The 17,836-nt window shown below is 52.9% G+C and overlaps 7 protein-coding genes across 7 annotated transcripts; 2 read left to right on the forward strand and 5 right to left on the reverse strand. All coding sequences in view use genetic code 12, as the record gives it.

Annotated features, from left to right (window-relative positions):
- Positions 1 to 319: 319 nt before the first annotated feature.
- DIURU_002713 (uncharacterized protein) lies at positions 320 to 1,402 on the reverse strand (the record flags this gene model as incomplete). Its single annotated transcript, XM_034155395.1, has 1 exon — positions 320 to 1,402. The coding sequence occupies one exon, from the start codon at positions 1,400 to 1,402 to the stop codon at positions 320 to 322; it is 1,083 nt and encodes a 360-aa protein (XP_034012565.1).
- Positions 1,403 to 1,695: 293 nt separating this feature from the next.
- DIURU_002714 (uncharacterized protein) lies at positions 1,696 to 2,736 on the reverse strand (the record flags this gene model as incomplete). Its single annotated transcript, XM_034155396.1, has 1 exon — positions 1,696 to 2,736. One exon carries the CDS (start codon positions 2,734 to 2,736, stop codon positions 1,696 to 1,698), a length of 1,041 nt encoding a protein of 346 aa, XP_034012566.1.
- Positions 2,737 to 3,817: 1,081 nt separating this feature from the next.
- On the forward strand, positions 3,818 to 5,092 carry DIURU_002715 (Elongator subunit; the record flags this gene model as incomplete). The annotated part of the gene is made up of 1 exon (XM_034155397.1): positions 3,818 to 5,092. One exon carries the CDS (start codon positions 3,818 to 3,820, stop codon positions 5,090 to 5,092), a length of 1,275 nt encoding a protein of 424 aa, XP_034012567.1.
- Positions 5,093 to 5,749: 657 nt separating this feature from the next.
- Positions 5,750 to 6,403, reverse strand: RPL10A (60S ribosomal protein uL1; the record flags this gene model as incomplete). The annotated part of the gene is made up of 1 exon (XM_034155398.1): positions 5,750 to 6,403. The coding sequence occupies one exon, from the start codon at positions 6,401 to 6,403 to the stop codon at positions 5,750 to 5,752; it is 654 nt and encodes a 217-aa protein (XP_034012568.1).
- A 2,146-nt stretch (positions 6,404 to 8,549) lies between these two features.
- On the reverse strand, positions 8,550 to 9,797 carry DIURU_002717 (uncharacterized protein; the record flags this gene model as incomplete). The annotated part of the gene is made up of 1 exon (XM_034155399.1): positions 8,550 to 9,797. The coding sequence occupies one exon, from the start codon at positions 9,795 to 9,797 to the stop codon at positions 8,550 to 8,552; it is 1,248 nt and encodes a 415-aa protein (XP_034012569.1).
- Positions 9,798 to 10,682: 885 nt separating this feature from the next.
- On the forward strand, positions 10,683 to 14,555 carry DIURU_002718 (lysophospholipase; the record flags this gene model as incomplete). Its single annotated transcript, XM_034155400.1, has 1 exon — positions 10,683 to 14,555. The coding sequence occupies one exon, from the start codon at positions 10,683 to 10,685 to the stop codon at positions 14,553 to 14,555; it is 3,873 nt and encodes a 1,290-aa protein (XP_034012570.1).
- A 1,474-nt stretch (positions 14,556 to 16,029) lies between these two features.
- Positions 16,030 to 17,706, reverse strand: DIURU_002719 (uncharacterized protein; the record flags this gene model as incomplete). The annotated part of the gene is made up of 1 exon (XM_034155401.1): positions 16,030 to 17,706. The coding sequence occupies one exon, from the start codon at positions 17,704 to 17,706 to the stop codon at positions 16,030 to 16,032; it is 1,677 nt and encodes a 558-aa protein (XP_034012571.1).
- Positions 17,707 to 17,836: the final 130 nt, after the last annotated feature.

Consider the following 17,836-nt stretch of genomic DNA (forward strand, 5'->3'; position numbering starts at 1 on the left):
TCCTTGGCTAAAAAACGCTCGACTCACTAGCCACATTTGGGGGGGAAGGGGGGTAGCCAGTGCATGGGGCGAATACGGAAGCCTCGGCAAGACTAGTCTTTGAGGGCACTTGCTTGGCTTGGCGCCTACTAGGTCTCGACGATTGCTTCACCTCGGCATGAGGCATTAGCGGCACTGCGTCCTTTTTGTCAACGAAAACCTAGAATTGAAAATATAGGAGGGACAAAAAAAGCCTCCTCATTATAGGAGTACCCGGGATGGTAGCGCGGCACACAAAGAAAAAAAAAACATAACATTACATATTATGCCAAAGAAGTGTTTACGCCCGGCGGTGACGTTTTGCCGCGGGCTCGCAACCAGCAATCATGGATGAGAGCGAATTCCTGATCGTATTAGTGTCGACGGCACTATAATTAGCCACCACCTGAACCTCGCTATCGACTCTAGCGACGATGAGCCCCGCCATCAGCTGCTGGCGCTCCCCCAGCGCCCGCCGGTACTTGCGGAGCCAGGTGGGCGCCGCGGCGACGACATAGTCGCCGTACGGCTTTGTGGTCAACGACACCGGAAGCGAGCGCCACCCACGCTGTGGCGGCGAGGTGTCAAGCGCTGGCGGCGCCGGCACATCGTGGAAGGCCCAGGCGACGACCCAGCGGGTGGTGGGGCCGAGGCGGAGCGGGATGACGACGTTATTGCTGGCGCCGACTTGATTGAGGTAGGCGACGATGGCGCCGATATCGCCGTAGATGCCTACGAGCGACGAGTACCAGGCAAACGGGTGGGAGTTATGGCGCCGCGAACTATCAATCATCCACTTGATAAACGCCACTTCCCCGCCCGGATAGTAGAGCTCGCTAGCAGTCAGAGGGAGGGCGGCGCCCATTTTGGCGCCCCGCTTGGCGCGGTGGCGCGCGCGAAGATCGCCCTCGTCGTGGTAGAACGGTGGGTTACACACTAAGTAGCGCACCGGCACCGCCGGCCACAGCGCCTGGTGGCGAAGATTGATCTGTTCCTGAAGGTTATTAGCTTTTAAAATTGCCGCGGCGTGGTCAACTGAGCTCTTATTGCACTCGGTGGCCACCCAGTAGCGCTTACAGTGTAAAAGGGGCATGATCGCCGCCGCCCCCGTGCCCACGTCCACTAGCGCTCCCTCGGGGATACGCAACTGCTCGCGGACGACATCGGCGGGCTCGCAGAGGCGCTCGATCGCCGCGAGGTACTGGAGACGGGCAGGGATGCGGGGAGTCAAGTGGGCGCGGCTGAGACGGGCGGTAACGCCGAAATAGTGGGCGAGGGTGGCCTCGGCCACTCGGTAGGCGGTCTCCGGGTCGGTATCAATAGTACTGATGTCGAGGTCAGGGTATTGCGCTTGGAGGTGGCGTAGATTGACTCGGGGGAACATTTGTTTGTCAAACCATGGAGATAAGCGGAGAAATTTGTTGTCAAATTTGGGTTATGGGCGCGGGGTTGTGAGATCGGGTTTTATAAATAAATAAGTAATGATGGCTCTGTGAGATTTTACCATTGCTTAATTTCGAGGTTTTCTTCTTTTTTCAGTTACGTAGCCCTGGCCTCTCGTTGTTTTTTTATTAGCTGCGCTTACTCAGCGCGCGTATTCTAAACTCTATTTGCTAATGGAGCCATTGTAGCGACCGGCGCCTGATACGTGCTCGTCACGTGATCTCTGTCACGTGCTCACATCTGGACGCCAAAGCGGTCGGGCCAGATCACCGGCGCCACCAACAGCCACCCGTACAATACAAAGCACACCCACAGCAGACAGATCTTCACCCACAGAGCAAAATAAGTGCGTCCCACGGGGACAAAGTCGCCCAAATCGTCCTGTTTGACGTTTATGGTCAAAAGAGTGGCGACGTACTGGGTGGCGAGGAAGAAGATTACGTGGAACAACAGGTAGTTATATTTAACACGAGTGAATTCTTCGTCGCCTTCGTCAATGCCGTCAGTGTACAAATCGACTTCGTGGAGGGCCAGCTCCGGTAACAGCCCTTCGTCGACTGCCTGTTTGATCGCCTGATAGCGCATCTCGTTGCGAGCCCGGGGGCGACCCACGCCACTAACACTATCATCAGTTAACGGGGCACCCCCGGCGAAGGCCAGGTTGGCGGCGGCTCTGGTTGTCGTATAGGCGACGGCCAAAAACGTAAACAATGCCCCGACCACGATGGACGCCGTCCGTGTGCCGCGAGACCGCACCAACGGGTTACAGAACTTATCGTCGGGCTCCAGCGCCACCGCCAGCATCACTAGATAGGTGCAGTAGCACACCACCATCAGCAGCTGGGCCAAGCCCGCGTGCGGGTTCAGTTCCTGGATCGTCTGGTTCACCAGCATTAGCAGGATCACCACCGCTAAGATCAAATTGATGGTGACGGCGGTCTGGTTCATGTGGCATCCGGAACCGCAAAAGAACGTGTACATGAGCACCGTCACCACCACCAGTGCCCCGTACATGGTGAGGGTGCCGCCAATCAAGAGGCGTTTCCACATCAGCGAGTCTCCTTCTCCCGTAAGCTCCTCCATTTCGATCTTTTCAAGACAAGTCTCCGCCCACGCGTGGGCAAAATCCACTAATAAGATGAGACCTATCCCTAGGAAAATCGTCAGAAAGATGATGGCGATGTGGTTACCGTAAAACACGAAAAACAGGTCCGGGATAAGTAAGAAGTTTACCGCGATTAACCCGAGCCACACGAGGATTTTACCTCGCCACATCCCGTTTTGGAGTACTGCCCGTGGGTTGGTAGTGCTGTGGACACCAGCAAGCAAGCCCGCAAGCGCCAAATGGAGCGTTCCGAGGGCGCAGTTAATTCGGTACACCAGGGCAAACAGGATGCACTGGGCGCCGTCAGCGCCGCAGCTAATGTTGATAAAGCCGAACGTCGCCTTCTCAAGCCGGTGGACAATAAACGGCAGCAACGCCACCCACAGGAGGATCAGATTGACGAGGAGCATTACGGCGTAGGTGGCCCGGGTCAAAATCAGCAGATTGAAGGTGCCGCCTAGCAGCAGACACACGGCCAGACAGGCGGCGGCGCCGCAGCACAGTGCCAACAGCGTCACCGGCATGAGCGGGAGCAGTACGATGGCGCCCATGGTGGTGGAGTTTAAGGGAGTAACCAAATGGCAACTGTGCGGCGAGGGGGAGGTCACGTGATGAGTGGAGGCAAACGATACCAAACACTCGCCTGGTGAACTGTTCTGATTAAGTCGATAGATTAAAGTGATTTTTGGTTGATCTACGTGTTGCTTTCAGTTCGCTACGGGAGCTATTCTCAATGATGGCGCAGTAGTTTTCTCTAGATTAATCGTGTTCAGTGTACCATGGATATTACCTCTGGTGAATCTAAGATCTTAACTGTTAATCTCTATTTGTGCTAGTAAATGAATATTGTAAGCATAATACAGTTTGTTTCGACTATCAGTGTCTTCTTTGGTGAATTTGATCAACACTAATCCATCATATGTGTCAATGAATTTCATTGACCATAAATCTAATTGACCGTAAATTTGATTAACCATTGCGATCCAAACGAAAGAAAATTAAATCATATTCATCTCCAAAATTCAATCATGATTGACATTGACGGCATTTCAGGTTCGAACTGGTGAATAGTTGAATGTTGCCCTCTTCTTCTGTGAGATTTCCGTAAAAACTCACACTAACCAGATCAAAATGAAAATAAAAAAATTAACAATTTTACCATGGAGTACTCCCAACCAATCCAATCATAAATATAACACAAGCAATCTATAGCTTTAACGTCAATCACCTCCCCCTCTCACCCTACTTACGATGACGCGGTGCGATGAGGGAGGAGGCATGTCGTTCCGCAAACGGTCCGAAGTCATTGGCGGCGGTGGTGCCCCGCCCACGCCTCGAAATCCATTAATCGGGGGCCGAGGGCCACCTACCAACCCCGCTCGTACCCCTGGTATTGCTCGGGGGCCCGGTATCGCCCGGGGACCAGCAAATCTCCCCACCCCGTCTCGGCCTGGCGCCACCTCTATAACCAACCCTAGCGTACGCCCCTCGCTCGCTACGTCCCAGCCGACAGTGTCTACCGGTTCTAGTGATGTGGATAAGCTATTGCGCCACCAGGGGATCCCGCTAGGCTCGCTGCTTGCCGTGTTAGAGCTGGGCACCACCGATTTCCTGCTGGTGCTCTTACGGGCGTTTATCGCTCAGGGAATCATCCATAACCGGTTGGAACTGAAAGCAGTCAACTGCCACGGTATCGTCGTTGGTTTCAATCATCACTGGGCCCGCGATTTGCCCGGTTTATACAAGGGTTCGAAGAAAGACCAACAACGGCAACAAGTGCTTGCCAACGCCAACAAAGTGCTGGTGACCAACGCCAACATGAAGATTGCCTGGCGGTACGGGATAAACCAGTCTAAGACCGAAGCCAAGTCCGAAACTGACGATAATAACTCCGCTTATGAGCACTATCGCCACACTTTTGATTTGACGGAGAAATTACTCCCCGCTCCCACACCCGCTGACATTTCCTATATTCCGTTGGCACTGCTGATTCAATTAGTCAAGCAGATAAAGCAGATTATCGAGAGAAAGGTGGCAGAAAACCCTAACATCGTCATTCGCGTGGTGGTGCCGTCATTGCTTAATCCATCAATATACCCTCCCCTGTGGTGTCAGCTTACTCTGGTGACGCCGTTTATCCATGGTTTACGAGAGATTACCAGGAATTACGCCAATAACGTCGTGGTGATGGTGCTGTTGCCATTAGACCTCTACCAGGAAACTCCGATACCGCAGCTTATTTCGTCGCTTGCTGACGGTGCCATCCGCCTCGAGCCGTTTGCCCACGATATGGCGCAGTTGATTGAGCGGGTACACAAATCAGAGCCCCAGCGAGTGACCCACGGATTGGTTCACATTGATAAAGTACCGGTACTTTCCGAGAGAGGGGAGATGTTGGTGCAACGGCTGGAGTATGCGTTCAAAAATGGCCGTAAACGGTTTGAGATTGAGCCGTGGGGGATCCCTGTGGATGAGGAGGAAGTTGACGACAAAGATAAGCAGACAACGAAAGATATCGAGTTCTAGCCTAATGAATAATGGACATAGATATGATTAACGTGGCCCAGGAATTGGTGTTACTATCGATAGCATCAATGGTAGAATTCAGATAATACCAGTGATGACAGTGTACAGCTGGTCACCAACACCTACTACCTTGTTGCAAAGAGTTTCTTTATTCTTAACAGTCGCGATATTGATTCGAGCAAATTATCAAAATCGTTATAGTTACTAGAGAAATCAATTCTTGATGATGGTGGAATGAACTAGTTTATTATAGCGATAGATTCAACATTAATCAAGACGTAAGCAATACTACTTGGCTTGATCACGCGCAGTTCCAAACAGAGATGAGATCAACTACACGCTTCGTTGATGCTGGAACTGAGCAAGAGATGATAACAAGAACACACTTTTGCGTTGATGCCTTGTTGTAAGATAAAAGGCAGTTAGCTTAAACTTATTGATTTACGTTAAGTAACAGCACGCCGTAGGGTTGGAGTTATATAGAATCTTAGTTAGTTGTTTACAACCTTCTTACTGCTTCTGGTCTCGATGAGGTAGGCCAGGAACCGTACGATCGAGTATGATCTTCGTACCTCGACGATGTGTCACATCTGATACAAATATAGACGCTCAAAGAGTTCTACAATCTTTCTATTAGTGGATGTTATTAGAATACACTTAGTAGATTCTGAACGAAGGGCCCATGGTCGACTTGATGACCAACGAACCGACGTTTTGCCAGTTCTTCTTCAACAACGACACCAAGAAGTTGGCGGCCATCAAGATCTGGTTGACGATGACGTCTTCTTCCATCTCAACGTGGCCGACGGCGACGGCCAAGCACAACACCTTCTTCAATTGGAACTTGATGGTGGACTTGACGTCTTGAACCTTACCGTACAAGTCGTCGTTGTGCGACACGGGGGTGGGGAACTTACCCGCCTTCGACAAACCGGGACCGAGCAATCTGGGGATTTGCTTGATCAACACTTCCGAGGCAACGAAAGCGTTGTACTTCTTGGCCAACTTCTTGATCAACTTCTTGTTCTTGTTCAACTTCTTCAAGTCGTCGACCGACATGGCGTCAACACCAATCGACTTGGCTCTGTCGACGTCGAAGGCGTCACCGAAGATGCAGATGGTCATGTTGGGTCTGGGAACTTGGGGGAGCTTCAAGGTACCCGAGAAACGCTTGTCTCTTTGGGGGTCGTAGTTCTTAAGACCGACTTGGAGTTCGACGGTTTCCAAGAAGTTTCTCTTCTTGGTCTCGGTCGAGTACTTAAGAAGTTCCTTGACGTTTTCGCGGACGTGCGACGAAGTGAGCTTGGACATGTTGTCTCCCAATAACTTGGTAAAATGAAGTGTCGACTAATGTCTGAAGAAGAGCACCCGGGGCCAGGGGTTGAAAAATTTGATGCCGCGCGCAGACTACGTTAGGGTTGGCGCCCTGGTGCACGTGAAGAGATTAGGTAAGTGATGATGTAACGCGCCCCCACCATCACGGAGGTGGTGCCAGCCATGCGGCGTCCTTGCTTCGGTGCAGGCCATTGTTCTCATTATTACCAGCTTAACCACACCTCGGGAAACCCATCGCCTATGCTGTATTTTACGAGCCGTTAGGCTATCTCGCTCGCATCTGGCTTGTTGCGCAACCCAAAAAGGCTAAACCGGTGTAAACCCTAAACGGTCGTCCCCCAGTAGACAAACCACTAAACCCCCCCTTCCTCAAAATCTCAGGGACCACAACCAGAAAGTCAAAAAGAACCAAAAGTACTGACCACCTACTCATGAGTTTAAAAGCCATGCAAGTAGTTTTACCTAAGGATTGAGAAATAAAGATTTTGTATATTGTGTGGCATAGTCCCTTACTGGTGCCTACTCGCTTGTACCACCTTCCGCCACTGCCGTTGGGACCCTGGGCTGCACCGGCGGCTATATTCCATGCCGATTAGTACTGACAGCGCCGGTGCATGACGACGGCCCTATTGTGCTTCGTAGGTGATGCTCGGTGACCGCAGGCCGACCCCGGTCCGAAAGGGGTGGTATAAGTAGAAGTCGCCACCCCCCACCACGTAGACCTAGATAAACTGTTACCAAAAAAAATGAAAGGGTTTCCGTGCATGGGCCTCGGGGCGTCTTCTCGACCTGATGCCAGTGATCGCACCCCGTTGTTAGGTGGAGGTGCTAAGGGTTCCCCGACGCTTCGCGACCGGATTATGAATAGCCGCTACGTCCCTGTGATCTATGTCGATACGGGGGCTCCCAAGTGGTGAACCAACTGTCTAAATTACGATGTGGGGAAAAACATGTCAAATAAAAGATATACTCGGGACTCGAACTTGTGGTATCAACGAGATAAATCTGAGCTTGCGGGGTTGATGTATGATGACCAAACCCCTACCTTTGGATTGCCTCCCCCATGACCATGAATTGATCCTCAACTTCACCTACTATAGATCCATCCCACCAAAGGTCATTATGCATTTAGTAGAGTGAAATTGGTTACGCAGCCCCGCCCGTGGGCCCATTCGTATCACCCCTCAGTGATCAAGGGTCAGCAACTAACCCAAATGGGCCCGGCGCCGCTCCCAGCTATATAGAGGAAGCCATGGGCTGCAATTGCTCTCAGAAAACAACCATGAACTTCCCGTTGGACCTACAGTACACGTTCGCCAAATTGCAGCGGCAATTCAAGTTTGATCCCCTCATCTGCGACCGCATGGAGCAGCAATTGACCCGGCTATTGGCGTCCTACTCGTTGGCGGAGATCCACTACGAGTACCTCGGCAAGGTCAGCCCCAAGTACCGGCTAAAAAACGCCCGCGACGCCCACCAGGTGATGCTCGAGTGCGTGTTGGCGGTGATTCTCTACGGCCACCGGAGGATGGACGAGTACCCCCACCTCCACCTGCGGGTGCGGCGATGGTGGTGACGCGAGCAATGAGTCCTCGAGCACGCCTAAGTATGGCCGGGGACCCGTTCCCGCGGAACCCCCCATTTAGACCATATCAGACTAACGTTAGACCCTCAAGCTGTTGTAGACAATGGCGATGAGCACGTATAATTGCCATTGATCTGTTCGCAAGCAAATATACTGTATCGTGAGGACAATCATGTGGCCTCAGATTGTGTCAAACGACAAACCCATTGTAGATACCTTCGGGCTCGTCACTGCTTATCAATGTCGACAGTTCATAAGGCTCACTGGAGCAGAAGTGCCATCACGGCGATGAGTAGACTCATCAATGCACGAGCTACTTTGACGAGTAATGAGTAACTCTCTCTCGCGTTTCGAGATACACTCGCTTTCTGATAACCCTGTAACCTTGAGAAGCGCACCGAGTGTAATGCTGGAGCGTCATCGTTCTGGAATGTCTTCGTTCATCAGGATTATTGTCAAGTCATCGAGTGTAGGTTGTATTGTAGATTTCGTCGGATCTCAAGATTCGCTTGAGAACCCACGCTGCCTCAAATAATATCAAAAGTTAAGCATAGGGAGCATGTACTGGCGCACGTGGTAGGCGATCTGGTCGTCGGACTGTACCATGGGAGCAGGGGCGTCACGGTAGTAGTGCTGATCAAGTACGTTAAGCATAAAGAGGGGGATCTTGCCGTCGCGGACCCCGACACACACCAAATGAACCTCGCCAAGGCCAAGGTGGCCGGTGCGGTGGAGGTCTAGAAGCTTGGTAAACCACTTACGGTCACGGACAAACACTGGTGTTGGCGGGATCGGCGCCCCCAGCGGATCCACCACCGGTAGCAGCGCCGCCGCCGCCGCCGCCGCTTCCACCACCAGCGCCGGATCCACAATTATTGGCGCCTCCGGGGGCACTTCTGGGGGTGCTTCTGGAGGCGCCACCGGACGAGCGGGCACCACCAGCGCAGGCGGCGGCGTCTGGAGTCGTGATGCCGGCACCGCGACCAGAGATGGGGAGGCTGCTGCTGCTGCTGCTGCTGCCGCTGGAGAATGAGACGTAGCTTTAGGCGAAGCGCCCGCCGTGAGCGGCAGTGATGGGGGCCGGGGGCTAGAGGCGGGCTGAGGGGCATCCTTATCGCCCGGAGGATCAGGCGGCGTCGGGTGTTTTCGCCGCTGGCGGGGCTTAAGCGGTTTGCTATAAGGGAGTCTGGCTTCGGGGTAGTCAAAGGGAGGGTAGCTCTCAATCTCGGGGGGCAACTGGAACCGGTAGTCGGTCCGCACGAGCAAGTCGAACACCTCGTTGTGGTACACCAGCATGTAGCGCAAGTTGTCCAGGACAAACAAGTCCATGAGCACCTGGGGCAGGCGGATGCGGTTGAACTCGTCGAACTGGGGTAGCAGAAGCTCGCGGGTGGCGACGAGGTGGTGGAGGACGTTGGTGTCGTCGATGGTCGTGGCGGGGGAGCCCTCTTCCACCACGAAACGGCCTTTACCGGCGTGCCAATGGTAGCGATAACGGGCGTCGGCGACGGTGAAGGTGGCGAGCTTGAGCCACATCCGGTAGCGCCACTGGATGACGTTGTACAAGTGCTGGGTGCACAGGTACTTGGTATACGTCAGATACACCGCCTGGGGGTTGCGGGCTCGCATCAGGTTGCACACGTACACCCACGCCTCCTTCGTCATCACGGGGTCGCCGTCCTTAGGGAACGAGTGGACGACGTGGCTGAGGAGCTCCACCAACAAGTTGTCCATGGCGGGGGGCCATCGCCGGTACTTGGAGTCCACCAGCCGCTCGTCTGACATGCGCGTCTGCAAAACAATGGTCGATGGTAGACGATAACGACACCCCACAATTTGGTTTATTTTTGAGTCGGGAAACGATAGTATTAGATCGACGATGCCAAGCGTTCGTCACTGAAGAGCCATTGAGTAGAGTGGCGTCATGAATTGAGGTTTGAGCTTCAATCCAGGGAGCGCTCGTATTCGCTCCTAATAGAGACAACAGTATAGCAAGAGGGCTTGTAAACTGCTGAACGTTTCATCAATGCCGAGTATAGTTTCCACCGCCTCCAAGGGAAACATTCCGTAGTTCAATGAGTCGTAAATGTTGAGGAAGTTTGATCAAGTTTGTTTTGTTTCGAGTTAATGCAATGACCCCTACCACTTGAAACCAGCATGGTTCGACTTCAGGTATCAGTGGCAATAAGCAGCAATGACAAACATTGACAAAGAGATGGCGACTAACTCACTGATAAAAGTGTATGAGCTTATGGTCTGGATCCAACTTGATCTGGAGATATTTGGGTTACTATGGCCAAAATGACGTCAGTGGAATTCAGCCACTAACATCGAAATTAACCTAACAATCATATAAGTCCAGGGATTTCTTCAATATACTCGTAACTAATGATCCATATCATCTTCCTCTACCAGACTCACCCAATTCTTACACAACCGTTGAATTTTCATAATACTCTCGAAGCAACTGAGTTCCTAGAAAACCTCAATTGTGGTTTTCTATCACTTCATTCCAGATCTTTCTTCAACTCTAATTCCAGCTAATAGAATTTCCTGCGAATCTAACCTCGCGCAGTGCGAGCCCCGCCCTGTCAAACCCACCTTATCTCCCAAAGCACGCGACTCTCTCTCTCTCTCACCAGCCACTCTCAACGCCCCCCCTCACCTCCCATGAGCATACGCGGCCTTCTCAGCCAGGATGTCGACCTCGAGTTCCTGTTCCGCCTATCACGTGTCCTCGGCACCCTCGTCGTCATTTTGGCCGGGTGCTACTTCGTCTTCCGCTACACTTACCTCACCGGCTATTCCAAGGAAACAAAGCCTCAAGAGGGTAACGGGCCCATGGCTAAGCCCACAGCTAAACCAATGAACGTGGGACCAAAGAAGCTGCGGATAAAGCGCACGCTGAACTACTTGGACGAATTTTTGGCCGCAATCAAGGTGTTCGGCTACCTTGAGCCGCCGGTGTTCCACGAGCTCACCAAGAACATGACCACCCAGAAATTGGGCGAAGACGAAGTGCTATACCTTGACGAGCAAGTGGGGTTCTCCATTGTTGTTGATGGCGTCCTCCAAGTGTATACCCAGGCGCCTAATCTCGATGATATCGCTTATGAGGAGGACGAGGTGGTCACGGTGGGGAACCAGCGGTACCAGTTACTCAACGAAGTAAAACAAGGGGCGACGCTTTCTCCCTTAGTGAGTACGTTGGACTTGTTCCAAACGCAATCGACGACGCCAGGGTTCCCGTTTCCTATGGCTCCTCCCTCGCCTGGATTAGCCGCCTCGCCCGACCTTGGTCCGACGCTGCTGCTCCCAAAATACGTGGCTAAGGCACGAACCAAACACCACCACACTTCGGCCACCATTGCCATTATTCCCAGACTGGCATTTGTCCGGATCCAGACGCTCTACCCGAAAGCGACCTCCCATATCGTCACCATGGTGCTCACACGGCTCTATAAAGTGACGATGCTGACGATACACAACTACCTAGGGCTTACACGAGAGATTATGGACGCTGAGATTAGGCTTAATAGCCGCTTAAGCGACCAGAGAGTGCTCCCGCTGTACTTATACCTGGGGCTTGTGGAACGGCTTGCCACTAATGACGACCACCGCTTCGTGCCCACACGCACGCAAAAGCCACCGGTACCGGCGCCATTGCTCAGACAGCTGCTGAAGTACGTGGTGTTGGATCTGAGCCGTGATAAGTCGCTGTTTCTGGGGGATTTGCTTAGTGCGGTGCCGCTCCTGTTGAAACCGGAAATGACGGCACCGAAACGCCGGGGACTGGTGGGACTGCTCCCACCGCTGGAGGCCAGCCTGGCCCTTAGACTTGAAGACCTCCACAAGGGTTATTTCGGTAGTGACGACGAGACCGAGGAAAGGGCGTTTAAGTGGGCGGTGGTCGACGCCATTTTCGACCGGTTGGGCGTCACCAGGGAAACCTTGACTAAGCCGCGTGACTACCTGAGCTCGCAGACGCTGCTGCGGAGCTCGCTGGTGTTTGACTTGGCGCTGACGTCGCTGATGGACACCCCCACCACCGTATACCCCACGGGGTATTTGCGCAGCAAGTTTGAGGAGAAGCCGTTGCCGCAGCCCGAAGAGTTCTCCGAGGATAAGTGGCGCAAGATGAGACAGAAGTGGGCCGAACACCTCCAGATCAAGTACGTGGCCCCTGAGAAAGTGTTGGTGAAGCAAGATTCGTTCGACACGGGGTTATACTATGTCATTGATGGTAAAGTCGATATTGTCCAGGAAGGACAGACCACGACGCTGTACCACAACAAGCGCAAAGTGCTTTATAGTGTCAACGCCGGCGGGTTAGCGGGCTATATCTCCATTGTGGTTGGCTTCAGACTGATGGTTACCATCCAAACGGGTAGCGAAGGCGCTTTGGTGGCCCTGATCTCCAGAGAAAACTACTTCAAGTTGATGGATAAGTACTACATGCTCCAACTACCCGTGGCCATGAAGCTCAAGCTGTTGCTTCTGGCCAACTTTTTGACCATAGACTACGCCCTCGAGTGGTGCCATATCCCTGCTGGCCAGTACCTTTGCACTGAGGGCGACATTGCCAACGGGTTCCACGTGGTTTTATCCGGCCGGTTCCGCGTCACTAAGCTGCGTGACGAAGGCCAGGCCGAAGTGATAGGCGAATACGGCCACGGCGAGCTGATTGGCGAGGTCGAAGTGCTCACTAAGAGCCGGCGCACGGCGTCGTTGGTGGCAGTGCGTGACCTGGAGACGGCGAGAATCCCCAGAACCTTATTTGAGATCATTCTGGTGGTGCACCCGTCGATCATGGTGAAAGTGCTGCGGATCGTCGCCCAGAAGCTGCTCAACCTGGAAAAGCAGATCGAGATCGACGCCTTCTCCAACACCACCGCCACCATATCCTGCGACTACAAGACGATCACCATCATGCCGACGACGCTGGGGATCCCCGTGCTGCAGTTTGCCGATAAGCTTGTTGCCAGTCTTAAGGCGATCGGCCGCCACGTCATCGCCCTCGACCAGGCACTCGCCTTGACCCAGCTTGGTCGCCACGCGTTTGACGAGCGTCTCGCCGAGCTTAAGCTTTCAGGGTACTTCGCCTACCTTGAAGAGGAGTACGACCACGTCGTCTACGTGTGTGATCTGACCCTCAAATCGAACTGGACCCACACTTGTATTCTGCAAGGCGACTGTATTCTCCTCATTGCTGACGCCGACGACGACTATACCGCTGCCAATATTGGCGAGTACGAGCGGGCACTCCTCAACATGAAGACCACCGCTCGCGCCGACCTCTGTCTTTTGCACCCAGAAAAGTACGTGGCGCCAGGACACACTCAGAAATGGCTTAAACCGCGCCACTGGGTGACCAACCACCACCACATCCACATGGTGATTCCCGTGCGCCCCTCGAAGAAGAAACAGAAGCTGGTGATCGGCGAGTTTGCCGTGAAACTCAGCCGACGCAACGCCCTTGAGCTGGTGAAGCTTAAAGCGATCAACTCGTTTGCCAAGTTTAAGGGTATCACCACTCCTACCGAGCCGTTTATTGCTCCTGGAACTGCCTCCCACAAGGACGACTTCATGAGATTAGCACGTATCCTTGCCAACGAAGCCGTGGGGTTAGTGCTTGGCGGTGGTGGTGCTCGTGGTATCAGTCATGTCGGTGTGGTCACCGCTCTCGAAAAACATGGCATTCCCGTGGATATGATTGGCGGTACCCTGATTGGGTCGTTTGTCGGTGGTCTCTACGCTAAGGACTACGACGCGGTGCTGATCTACGGGCGGTGCAAGCAGTTTTCGCGGCGGATCCTGGCGTTGTGGCGGATGGCGTTAGACCTCACCTACCCGGTAACCCTGTACACTACTGGCTACGAGTTCAACCGGGGGATCTGGAAGATCTTCGGCAACTACAAGATCGAGGACTTCTGGCTCAGCTACTTCTGCAACCTGACCAACATCACCAACTCGACGATGGACATCCACGAGGACGGGTACTCGTGGCGGTTCATCCGGGCGCTGATGTCTTTGGCAGGCCTTTTGCCTCCGATCGCTTACAAAGGGTGTATGTTGCTTGATGGTGGCTACTTGGATAACTTGCCGGTGATGGAGATGAAGAAAAAAGGAGCCAAACACATTATTGCCGTCGACGTGGGCTCAGTGGACGACCGCACTCCTCAGAACTATGGTGACACCTTGCTGGGGTTCTGGGTGATCTTAAACCGGTGGAACCCGTTCTCCAAGTACCCCAACGTCCCTAACATGGCCGACATTCAGTTGCGGTTGGCGTACGTGGCCTCGGTGCGGGCGCTAGAGTTGGCCAAACACAGCGCCGGCGTCATCTACTTGCGCCCGCCGATCGAGGACTTTGCCACGTTGGATTTCGGCAAGTTCGAGGAGATTTATCACCTTGGTCGTAACTATGCTGAGGAAACGCTTCTGGAGTTGGAGAGGTCGGGCCAGTTGCCTCGCATCGTCACCAAGGTACCTCTGGCCGCTTCAGGAGAGCGGACCCCACTCCAACGACGCAATCTGGTATAGATAACTCAGATTCTTTTTAGTTCATATTCCAAATAGACGTCTAAAAATTTTTCTCAGAAGTTTCTCGAACCTGCCGTGACGGGGCGACAGGCGTGCGTACGTCCCCGAGGTAGGGCTACCGATAATGTAGACGATTATGGGCGTCAACTAATATTTCCTGGTCGTTATAGTTGATGGTAATTCTGCTCACTTTTTTGGGCGCTCCCTGTCAAATGTATTATTCATCAATTTTCAAGCAATCAAAATGCTGTGAAGCGGAATGGAGACTCAGTCAAACGGCGCTTAAACCAATTACGGCTTGGCGATTCCGTACCTTCAGCGTAGCTTAATTTGTCCTCGGAGTTAGCTTCAAGCATCTCGTTGCTATGACTCACACCAAACGCGAGAACTAAACTCACCAGCCTGAAGATGATTCACAAACTACTGTAAAACTCATGGACATAATTGCCACAGTGATCTAATTTTTAAAACGACTTCACTACAACTAGTATTACAACCAATATAATGCTCTGTTTGTCAACGATCAACAGTTGTAATTAATCACCAAACGCTCGGCGGCCGTTAAACCTGCGGGTACCAGCAGCCATGCGACCACACCCGCCTCCCATCTATTAGATTTGTCATCGCCCTCTTGTATAGCGTTACCTCGGCTGCAGTCTTGTCTGCATTGTGTTATCAATGATTAATAATCACCCCCGCCATCTAAACTTAAGCAAGCTGTTGAAAGAACACGGGACTACTCGAGAGAGTTGCTTAGACATCTATTGAATGCGATTGATTTGAACCAAGGCTTCTAGGACCCAGAATTTAACGGCAGCGTTGATTTCCTAAAGTTGTCACCAGCCGTACGCGGTGACGCACATATTGATGTACATACAGCTGGCTACGATTATTTTTGGGGAGCGGTAGTACTCCGAGAAGCCTTACCAGATATAGCAATAGGGTGCATTGTCTGTAAATGAATTCAGCCGTGTTTAGGGCCAAGTTACAACCGTCAAATAAATTATACAATTTAAAAATGAACGCTTAAATGAGTGAGTGCAGTGTCGATTACCAAAATCGGGAGACCGATTCTTGCCCCTTGAAAAAGCTTGGTAGCCATCTCCTCAGGTTCTCTGGGTGCAGCACGCTTGTGCTCTTGACCAGTGCCTCCCTTCCCCACCAGAATTTGTCATCACCACCCATCCTGACCATCGCCTACCACTATAAAAAGCCAGACGCCTCCCCACGGACTTTTGTCTAGCATGTCTGACAAGAAAAACTCCATTAACGAATACACCGTCTCGGTGGCGTCGTCGACGGCGCCGCTGGTGAAGCTGGAAGACAAAAAGCTGGCGAAGCCGCCGCTGCCCAAGAAGAAGTTTGATGCCAAACAACAAGCCACCCTCGACCATCTAATTCTACGGTGAATAACTCCCCTTCGATGATAATTGCAATGCACGTTTATTTCATCCCATGTCAGTGTAGACCAAAGTCAAAGCTCGCCCAACGTGGGGATCTTCCACTTGAGCCCGTCGCGGTCGTAGGTACACTTGCGCTGGGTCACTTCGGACACGGGGGACTGGGTCACTTCCTGCCAGTCGAGCTCAAAGTCGCCGAACCGGTTGATGAACTGGCGCAACTGGTACACGGTATTAAACTTGAAGTAGCGGTTCTTGTGGCGGTTATTGAAGAAGAAATTGGCGTACGTCATCAACCCGGGCAGGTGCTTACACTTAATCAATAAGTCGTGCACGTCCTGGCCAAGCTCGACCAACTCCTCGATCGACTCCCCTCGCGCCGGCGGAGGGGTGCCGCTGTGGAGCAGGTTGTTGAGCAGCAGCAGCAGCCACAGTGAGTGCAAAAGCCGCGTGTTCGACGTCACCTTGCGGATCTCGGCCCGCTCACCGTCGATCTCCTTGTCGTTTAAAAACTCCAAGTCGTACTCTCCCGGGATCAACCCGGGGTCCCCCTGGCCGTAATACTTCAGCGCCTGCTCGAACTCCCTCGCTTCGAACGCGATATCCTGCGTAGCGTCCAGAATTGTCCGCAGGCGGCGGCGCACACTCGACTCTCGCCGGGGGATACCGTCCCGCGGAGGGGCCCCGCCCCCCATCCGTGCTCTCACTTCGGCGGCCACCGGGGCTGCTCGGAGCTGGAACAGGCTCTCATCTTCTTCGTCGTGCTCGTTTTCCTCCTCAATCGCTCCTGGCTGGTCGCCGTGGTACCCCATTTGCACGTACTCGATGGCACGATAAAGGTTTTTGAGGGGGAGATTGACGAAGAATTTATAATTCGTCTCGGCCACCAGGTAGTAGAGCAAGTCGTAGTCGTTGAATAACGTCGTTGGCTGCGAGAAGTCGATAAAGAACACCAGGAACCCCAGCTTGAGGTAGAGCCCCAGCTCCTCCATGACAAACTTCACCCGCACGAGCTTGTTGTCGGGGATATTAGATTTGGAGGTACCGGTGGCGTCGTAGTTGTTGCTGGTGGGGGCAATCTCGAATTCGCCAAGTTTGAGGAAGCAGAACTGGTTCTTGGGGAGGATATCCTTGATATTGATGGGAGGGAAAAACGTTTGTTCCACCATTCTCCCTTGGCCCAGGCCGTCGTTCTGTAAGTAGCGGATCTGGAACTTGGTGGTACCTAAGCCCAGCCCGTGTTTGACCACGAGGGCAATGTTTAGGTTGTATTTTCCTGGGGCGAGCCAAAGCACTTTCTTATAGCTCAACAAATACAGCTGGTTCACCTCGACAAAGTGGCGGTAGACGTAGTTGGTGGCAATGTCGACGTTGTAGTCCTCGTGGTTAGCAAATAAACGCTTGTTTTTGAGCACCAGGTACACGTAGCGCCACAGGTCTTTAACGTAGCAGCAGTGGAAGGGGTTGGCGGTACCGGGGTCGTCGACGTCCTCGAGCCCCAGGTAGTCGGCGAGGATCTTGCGGCACTGGAAGCGGAAGGCGTCCATGCTCTTTATGTACACTTTGAGCCACGGCAACACCTTGACGATGACGGGGATGATGGCCTCGCCGAAGCTGGCGACGATCTTGTCGTAGAACAAGTCGTTGTAGAGGGCATACCAGTACTTCAGCGTGAGCTTGAGACCCAGGTCGGGCACCTGGCGGAGGAGGAGGATGTGGATCTCTAGCGGGAGGTCGCCCAAGGTGGTCATTCTGGGTGCGGGGGTGGCTCAGGCGGGGGATAAGCAATGACACCAGAGACACCCGCCAGCAGCAGCAATTGACTTTTGGAAGAGTTTAGTGATGATTGAACCAGTACTAGAATAAATAGAGATGGTTTGG

This window comes from Diutina rugosa (genome assembly GCF_008704595.1).
Source record: "Diutina rugosa strain CBS 613 chromosome Unknown scaffold12_size278768, whole genome shotgun sequence".
NCBI lineage: Eukaryota > Fungi > Ascomycota > Pichiomycetes > Serinales > Debaryomycetaceae > Diutina > Diutina rugosa.